This window comes from Pteropus vampyrus, unplaced genomic scaffold (genome assembly GCF_000151845.1).
Source record: "Pteropus vampyrus isolate Shadow unplaced genomic scaffold, Pvam_2.0 Scaffold36, whole genome shotgun sequence".
NCBI lineage: Eukaryota > Metazoa > Chordata > Mammalia > Chiroptera > Pteropodidae > Pteropus > Pteropus vampyrus.
Window position 1 is genome coordinate 359,720 of NW_011888817.1, and position 9,314 is coordinate 369,033.

General features: G+C 47.5%; 1 protein-coding gene across 1 annotated transcript in view; it reads right to left on the reverse strand.

Annotated features, from left to right (window-relative positions):
• Nucleotides 1–9,314, reverse strand: part of TMCO4 (transmembrane and coiled-coil domains 4) — an 84,944-nt gene that overhangs the window by 70,040 nt on the left and 5,590 nt on the right. The window contains exons 3-6 of the mRNA XM_023529392.1: nt 6,217–6,394; nt 1,513–1,687; nt 744–771; nt 29–303 (exon numbers count right to left, since the gene is read on the reverse strand). Coding sequence (XP_023385160.1) covers nt 29–303; nt 744–771; nt 1,513–1,687; nt 6,217–6,386 — 648 coding nt within the window. The 5' untranslated portion in view covers nt 6,387–6,394. The remainder of the gene's footprint in view (nt 1–28; nt 304–743; nt 772–1,512; nt 1,688–6,216; nt 6,395–9,314) is intronic.

The following is a 9,314-nucleotide window of genomic DNA, read 5'->3' on the forward strand; positions in this document are numbered from 1 at the left end:
TAGGAATTCAACTGCAGCCATGGCTGACGTGGCTGACGTGCTGTTGGGGGAGCGTCCCAGAGCGGGGGCCAGGAAGCCGTTCCCTGGGGAGTGATGACGGAGTGAAGGGATGAGGGAGAGGCAGAGAGTACCTGGGCAAGAGGAGCAGGATGTCCTCCAGGCAGGGGAAGGGCATGTACAAAGACGCCATGGTGCCAAAAGCAGGGCTCACCCAGAGAGGCCAGCATGGGAAGAGGAGCGGGGAGAGTGGTGAGAGATGAGGTGGGGGCAGGGTTGGCCCGCCAGGAAGAGCTGGTCTTTTCCCTGCACGCAAAAGGAATGGCCACAGGTGTGGATGGGTATGGAGCCAGGAGGCAGTGTGGTCACATGTGTCTCTGGGAAGATCATTTGAGTTGCAGGGTGGAGGACAAACCGCTGGCCAGAATGCTGAAAGAGAACAGTGAGGAGACCCCTGCTGCCATCCAGGAGGGGGTGATGGTGGCTCAGACCAGGGCGGAAGGTGGAGATGAGAAAGATGCCAGATTCGAGAGCTACTTAGAAAGTAAAACCACAGGGCATTGCGAGGAATAAATGAAATAACCATAAGAAGGACTCCATGAATGATGTGTTTGTTCACCAGCTCCCCAACTGTATGGGGTTCCCACAGGGGATCACGCCACAGGCGGCAACTCCTATCACTGGCTTTACTGGCCGAGAACGAAGAGGAGCCCTCGCAATTTACAGAGCTTAGAAAATCAACTCACCATCCTTGAGAGAGAAGGTCATCAGGTCCTGGTGGAAAAGTAACAGGAATGGGCAATAAGTTGCTATGTAATCAGCCAACTCATTTGACAAATATTTACTGACTGTTAGTGGCAGAATAAGACAGACCAAGTATCTCTGTGTTATATGCTAGTGGTGAGCCAGACAAGTAAGTAAATAAATAAATGTGTGAGAATGTCAGGGAGTGAAATGAAGCGGGAAGGGCTGTTTTAAATCTGCTCGGTTGACTCACCAAACAGCCATGTCAGAAGCTTCCTGCTTTAACTGTACACGGAGCAGGTAAGTGACATGCTCAAGGGCACACAGCAAAGCTGCTGCTTCTGAAAAGAGGCACCGCAGCTTGGCATTGAGGAACATGGGCTCTGGAGTCAGACTGCCAAGGTTCAAATCCAGTCTCGGCCACTTGTCAGCTGCCTGACCTTGAACGAGTTATTTAACCTCTCTGTGCCTCAGTTTTCTCATCTATAAAATGGGGATGATCATACTACCTATCTCATAAAGTTGCTTTGAGAATTAAATGAGTTAATATTTATAAAGGTGCTAGCACATAATAAGCAGTATTTAATAAATTAAATCAATAGTAAATATTCAATAATGATATTTAGCTATGATCATCATCATCATACGATATTATGATGAAATATTTTATCTTTCAACTACCCTATTCTACTAGAAGTGATATTCGGACTGACTTTGAAAGGAAATAATTTGTTCTAGTTTCCTTGGAAGCCGCCTGGGTGGTGGGTGTACCTGAGTGATCACCAATGGGTTGTCCTTCAAGATGGGGTCCTTTGATAAAATCTGAACAAACACGTCAGCTCCTTCACCTCCCAGGCCACTGGCAAAAGCAGTCATGGTTGGCAAGACGGCTTCGGACAACTCCAGCCACTTCACCAGGCCTGTCATAAACTCTGTGCAGAAGGGGCTGAAAGACAGACATGACTGAGATCTCAAAGTTTCCTGGACTGTGTATCTCCAAGGCCGTGGGGAAGTTTAGATCAGACCTGTTTGTGGATGTGAACGGCTGGAATATACAAAAAGACCATGGTGACCGTGGTCCATGGAATACAGACAGAGCCGAAAACCTAATTTTAGGTGGTGGGGATTTTAGCTTTTCCTCCCATCAAACATTTGACCGAAGAGGCCGATAAACCACAGGAACAAGGGCAATGAGCAGCTTCTGACCATGTGTCCTGGGCCGAGCCTGAGTAGGGGCTGTGCTGGGGGCTGAGGGATCAAAGATGAGCGAGATGCGGCTTCTGATGAGAAGCTCACAGCAGGTGGAGATGGAGATGTAACTAATTGATCCCAGTGTCATGTGATACGCTAGGACAAGCAGGAATTGAGCTCTGATGAGTCCAGGGAGGGAGCCCTCGGAACGGCCTGTGGAGGGGAGGCGCAGCAGCTAGACAAAGCCTCCTGTGCGAGATCTGCTGATGTTGGAAATCACCGAGGACGTGCTTTCTTGGGAAAAGCCAGCCACTGCGGAAATGGATAAAGCGCAGAGGAATAGTGTCCTCCCGCCATGCCCACTGTCCCCGTGGGGTCTCTCTCCATAGCAGGCATTTGACTTGAATTCCACAGGAGCCTCTGGGTGGGGGATGGCCAAGGTGCTCTAGGGGAGAAGGAACCCCAGGAGTTGAGACAACTGCAGGAAGCACATGGCATGTTGGGGACTGTGGCAGGGTCCACATCAGGCTTTGATTCAAAGTCACCATTCATGGCAGCAACAGTGGTAAGTGGGGCAGTGGGTGGGCATGGGGCTGTGGAGCCAAGGGAGTCAGTTAGGAGGTGATTATACCAGCCCAGAGAAAAGGCTGATACTCAGAAGTCAGGTTTATCTCCAAACCCAGCGCCCCAGCCTGCCTCAATTGCACTGTCCTGGGTTCTATACCCCAGTTCTGGCCAGACTAGGGTGAACTGCCAGACTAGGGTGAAATGCCAGAAGGCTCCCGACCTGCACCACCCAGCCTGGTCCCTACGAATCCCAGGCAGCCCACCCATGCCAGTCCTGAGAGCTGGGGCCACCGAAGCACAAGTGGAGAGATCTCTGCAGGCCGGGCCCCTGATGAGAGCAGTGAAGAGCTTAGGTTCAAATCCTGGTCCCGCTGTTATGGTCTCCAGGAAGGAGCGCTGAAATGTGTATTAGGGTCCCCTTGGGATCAGTGCCTGTGGGTGGGCAGGGAGGATGCAGGGCTGGGCAGGGCAATAGTTGAGCTGCAATGCAGTCCCAGAGGAAGACTCAGCTAACTCTGAAGGGAGTTCTGAAGATTAGACGACCTTTTGGAGTTACCCTCTGTGGGGCGAGAGGGCTAGGCCTTTATGCCTCCACATCAGCCAGTCATTGGATGAAGGCCGCCCCAGGAATGAGGCAGAACAGTGGGCGAGGTAGCTCTCTAGCTGTAGCCGGTCCAGGCGGTGCTCGCAGCCCTCTCAGCAGCTGGGGGAACGTCTTTCATTCCTAAAAGGACGTCTGAGCGATGCAGCACCTTGCAAAAGTAACGACCTCCCTGTGCCTCAAGTTTCCTTATCTGCAAATGGGTCTAAGCGACCAACTTCATAAGGTCGTTTGAAGATTAAATGAGATGATACATACGAAGCACAGAGAACATGGCTTGGCATGGAGTTGTTGCTCAACTAACATTAGCTAGCGTCATTATTTTTATTTATAAGGCAACCAAGGGAGGCAGTGGGAAATGGGGTTCAGAGTCAGGCACTAAAGTCCCCTGGGAGCGTCCCCTTTCACCTCTCTTAGCTTCATTTTCTTCTGCTGTAAAATGCAGATGATAACAGGACCTGCCTCATAAATTGGTTGGAAAGATTAAATGACAGGGTAACTGCATCTGGCATCTGATAGCCCTCAATAAATGTTAGCTACTGCTATTACGATTATAATAATTTAATTACTGAGATTACCCTGCGGTGGTATATGGTGTTTACAGGGGGCCATGGATGACTAAGCGAACTGAACATTCCTTAAGGGTGAAATTATATGCAGAAAGGGCTCAGAGCTGAGCAGCAGCATGGCCTGGCCCTGTGTCCATGAAGAAAGTCTTGGATGTAGAGAAGCATATCATAACAAGAGTGGGGGGCGGATAAAGAGCACGAACTCTGGTTCAAGTTCCAGCTCTGCTCCTAGCTGTGTGATCTTGGACAAGTTACCTAACCTCCCTGTGCCTCAGTTTCTTTATCTGTAAAACAGAAGTGATAATGATAAAACCTATTTCAAAGGGTTGTTGGAAGGATTAACTAAGTCAACATTCATCATATGCTTAGAACAATACCTGGCACATGTAAAGCACTATATATATGTTTCTTTAAATGAACAATTGAATTAATAAATATATATGTGAAGCGGCAATACGGCATTTTAGATTGGCAGGGCCTCAGCAACTGCTTCTAATGTTGGTGGCCTAGTCAAGATACATGAACATCAACAGCAACACGGACAACAAATGACAGTCACAGAGCGACTATCCGTCGGTTCCTGTGCTAAGGGCTTTATACTCACTTTCCACCATAACCCGTGAGGGAGAGAGGTACTATTTTTACCCCTGTTCTAGAGAAGAGCACACCCAGACCAAGAGGGGTTAAAGTGACAGTTCTAGGGTTTAAGCCCACCACTCTCTGACTCTAGAGGCCATGCTTGCCCACCGCAGAGACTGCCCTGTCCAGCGATTACATTCCTAGGCACTCACCATGTGCTGGGTGCTGGCCAGGCAGGTGCAGCAAACATCCCCTTTCATCGTTAGGGCCCCAGAGATTCAATGCCTCATCAAGGGTCTCACCGGTGGGGAAGGCAGAGCCTCACCTGGAGTCCAGGGATTTGGACCCCCCTCACCCCCCGAACCCAGTGCAAAGCTCCTCAGACTCACTAGGAGAGTCAGAAACATTCAGGGAGGAAATGCCCCACGACAAACGGCGCAGGAGGCCACATCTGGCCTGCAGCCTGTTCTTGTAGATTAAGTTTTACTGGAATACAGTCACACCCATTCCTTTACATACCGTCTCTGGCTGCTTTTAGGCTAAAGATCAACAGAGGGACTGTGACAGGGACCACGTGGTCAGCAAGCTAAAATACCTGGTCTTCTACAGAAAATGTCTTGCTAACGCTGCTCTACCCATTCATTTCTCCATGTTTAATAAATGAGGTTAATTGTAGGGTACGGCATCTGTGACATTTACAGCCTGGGTAAGAAATCAGTATTTGAAAGGCTTGCTTTTCTGCCCCATGTGGACAAAAATGTCTACAGAGTGTTTTCTTAACATAACTGAAACCAACAGCTTATCTGGGCTGTAAAAAGGTTGAAGCTGCCCTTCTAATGTGTTTTGGGCCTAGGAAAACCAATGTGGCAGGAGTTGGCATGCTGAATCAGAAACTTTCAGGAAAGAAATGCCCCAAGGCAAATGCTTCCAGCCACCTGTGCCAAGTACAATACTTGGATGTGGGAGGGGCACAGGACAATAACTCACTTCTCTATGTGCCATCCTAGGTGGTCCCCGGCACAGGCCTGGCACACTGTCCAGGTTCAAAAATGTTTGTTTATGTGAACAAAATACACAAAACTCTTCCCCACCTAGGTACCAGCTTATCAGGTAGGGCTGTATCAGGTCAGGGGAAGCTTCCAGAAAGATGCAGGCTTCCCAGATATGGCACAAGTATGGGCCAGAGCAGGGAGAGTCAGGCTCTTGCAAGAGATGGGACCCAGCTTGCTTGGGAATAGAATATCTAATGAAATCTATTCTAGCCTCCAGATAGAGTGTGTTATTGCATTATTAATAATGACAACATCCAACATTTGTTTGGAAATAGCTCTGTGCCAGGCTCTGTGCAGGGGCCATCAACATACTCCCTCCCCACGAGAACCCTCTCTGCCAGATGTCCTTTCTCTGCAGCAGTAATTCCCCAGCCTTTTCTTCCTGGGCAGCAGAATCTACCTTCCACATTGAAGGTTAGAAATGGCAAGTGCTTTTATTTTTTCCCAGCCTCCCTTGCAGCTGAGTCTCAGGCAGGTGACTGGATCTAGCCAATGACACAAAAGGGGAAGCCTTTTGGCATATTCTGGGAAAGATTTCCTCCCCGATGAGAACGACTTGAGGAGAATTCCTGCCATCTTCTTTCTTGCCTTAGGCTTTGTGCTGTGAGGGTATGATGTACGGAGCTGCAGCAGCCATTTTGTGATCAGGAGCGGGAGGCCAAGAGAGTTTCAGAGAAGCTAGCCAAAGGCTTTTTGAGGCACTGAAACAGGCCTAGAACACTCTACCTTTTGATTTCTTGGTAAGTGCTAAGTGACATGTCATATTCCCCTACCAGGTTGTGAGCTCCTTAAAGACAAGGAAAATGCCTTTCTCTTCTTCATAGCACCCCACAGTACCTGGCAGGCAGCTTGGGCTGTCAATAATTGTCTCTTAAGAAGCATGACCTTCCTCTGTTAGACAAAAGCACTCACTCACCTGTGCTCAGGTTCTGGAAATAGCTGGGACAGAGAGATGCCACAGAGGGCGGCATAGGCGAAGCGGTTGGCCTCGGACAGCTCCCGGCCCATGGGCAGATGTGGTTCCCCTTCCATGGCTGGCTCGGCCACCTGAGGTGGCCTACGGCTTGATCTGTTCCATGTGGCCATTTCCAGCCCTACAGGAAAAAAATCCCAGTGAGAAATGCATCCAAGGCATAAGCAAAGGTTACTTAGGTGGGACACAAAAATTATCAACCATAGAGAAAAGATTGATAAATTAGCCTTCATTACAATTAAGAACTTCACCTCTAAGGGAGTGAAAACACACACCACTCATTGGGGTGGGGGGAGATATTTTCAACATGTTTTTCAACAAAGAATTTGTATCCATTGTATGTAAACAACTCCTATAAGTCATTAAGAAACAGAAGCGAAGCAAATTTAAAAACGGGCAAAAGATGTGAATAAGTACTTCATAAAAGATATCCAGTGGCCAATAGCACATGCAAGGTGTTCAACATCATTAGACGTCAGAGACATAGAAATTAAAACCCCAATGGAGACATTGCTATTCACCCATCAGAATGGCTAAAATTAGAAGACCAACAATACCAAGTATTGGTGAGGATAAGGGACAAAGAGAACTTCCATCCACTACTGTGGAGTGTGAATTAGTCATCAGGGAAACAGAAATTAAAACTCAATGTGATACTACCATGCACCTATCACAATGGTTAAAACGGAAAAGACCAACAATACCAAGTACTGGTGAGAATAAGGAGCAAATAGAATGTTCATACACTGCCGGTGCGAGTGTAAACTGGTACCACCATTTGGAAAATGGTTTGACATTATCCACTAAAGCTAAACATATGTCTCCCCTATGATCCAGCAATTCCGTTCCTAAGAAATGAGGGCTTATCCACCAAGACACACATATGGATGCCCATAGGAGCTTCATTCATAATATTCCCGAACTGGAAACAACCCACATGTTTCCTCACAGTGGAATAGATAAACTGTGTCATATTCAACCATGGAATGTCACACGACAACGAAAAAGAATGGTGTCTGGCTAGCCACAACAACACGAGTGAATCCCACAGACAGAATGATAAGCAGACAGACATTCACGAGAATCTATCATGTAAGATTACATTGACATGAACTTGAAAAACAGGTCAAACCAATCTCTAGTGATAGCAGTCAGGAGAGAGGTTACCTGTGGGAGGGAATATTGGCTCGGAGGGGCACAGAGAGCCTTCTGGGTGATGGAAGTTTTGTGTATCTTGACCTAGGTGGTGATTGTGTGGGTATAAATGTATTTAAAAATTCATCGAGCCCATACTTAAGATATGTGCACTCTGCGTATGTGACATATACTGCCGTGAAAGGAAGGAGGAAAGAAGGGAAGGTCTTCTTCCCTTCCCTCTCTCCCTCCCTTTATTCTTTCCTTCCTTCCCAGGGAGAGAAGGGGAAGAAGGAAAGGGAGGGGAGAGAGCAGGAGACGGGAGGGGGCGAACCAAGCCAAGCCAGGCGTCCAAGGGGCAGGAAGGGCCCTGGGAGCGGGTACCAGGGAGGGTTAACAGCCTTAGCACTGCGGAGATGGACGCAGGCTCAGGACCAGACAGACCTGGGTGTGACTCCAAGCATTCACCTAATAGATATGGGACCATGGGCAATACAACCTCTCTGCACCTAGATTCCTTCACCTACAAATGGGACTATAATAGTATCTGCTGGGAAGAGCTGTGTTAGCAGTAAATGACATCACCATGTAGGTTAGTATTTGTAAAACATTTAGAACTAATTCTGGCACAGAATTGTTTGCAAAGAAATAAATGCCCCAAATATTCAACAAACAAGTAAATGAAATGCTAAGCACAATGCTCTGGCACATAGTAACAGTGTATAAATAATAGTAAGAACTAACATTAATAAGCCATTGCTGGATGCCAGGCCCTGGGCCGCCGTTTTAATACGTATGGTCTCAGCCAAATCTACGAGCCCGGTACTACCAAAATGTCCAGTTTGAAAAAAGAAAACGGGCTCAGAGGAGAAGTACCTGGGCCCAGGTCACATGGCCAGTAAACGGTAGACCAGAACCCAAAGCCAGAGCTCCCGGCTATCACCTCTGTTTTAAAACACTCATCCTATCACCATGAGATTCCTAGTCTAATATCCACACTCTGCACTGATTTTGGTCCATAAAATTCATTATCATCCAGCTGAACAATATGAGTTTTTGTTCTCAAAATATTACTTCCATGGAGCAGTTATGTGAAAGCCTGTCCACAACTAATATTTCATTAGCTTTTCAAAATAACCTTGAAGCTGTTAGAAGCAACAAACCAACATCTATACGGCACGTAACAGTTTATAAAGCACTTTCCAGTCTGTTTAATTCTCACGACTACCATGCAAGGTTAAACAGGACGTGAGCCCTTATGATTCCCTACTGCAGCTGAAGCACAGGCTCAGAGAGGGCAATCGATTCCCCAAAGTTACACAGGAAGGATGTGATGAGAGTCAGATCAGATTTTTGGCTTCAAATCTCATGCTTTTTCCTCTACACCAGCACAGGGACCTTTCTTCCTTTGTTTCAGATGGAGAAATTGAGGCACAGAGAGGTTAAGACCTTGCCCAAGGTCACCCAGCAGGACTGGCTTCCCATGGTTGCTCTAGGAATCTAAGTTTGAGATTAACAGAAGACTTCCATGGCTCGGAGGATCATTCCAGACCATAAGGGTGGACAAAGGGGACAGCAATAAGCCGTGGACTAAGGAAAGCACCAGGGGCAGCAGCCAGCATGATGTCAGCAGGCTTAGCAATCTCCACTATAGGTAATTAACTCTGTGTGTCCCTTGGAGGCTACAGTAATTGTGCCTACTACCCAGAGGAACCCAAGATGGTATTTTATTGGGCTGGTATCTGGGGAGACCCACGTCAGTTCTTAGTTCAAGAATAAACAACCATCTAATCAGAGAAGCATGAGCTGGCCTGCCTCTAACCACAGGGGAGAAGTATGCTTAGTGCACAAAAAGCTCTGCTCAGGCCAAATTCAATCATTCACTCATTCATTCATTCATTCATTCA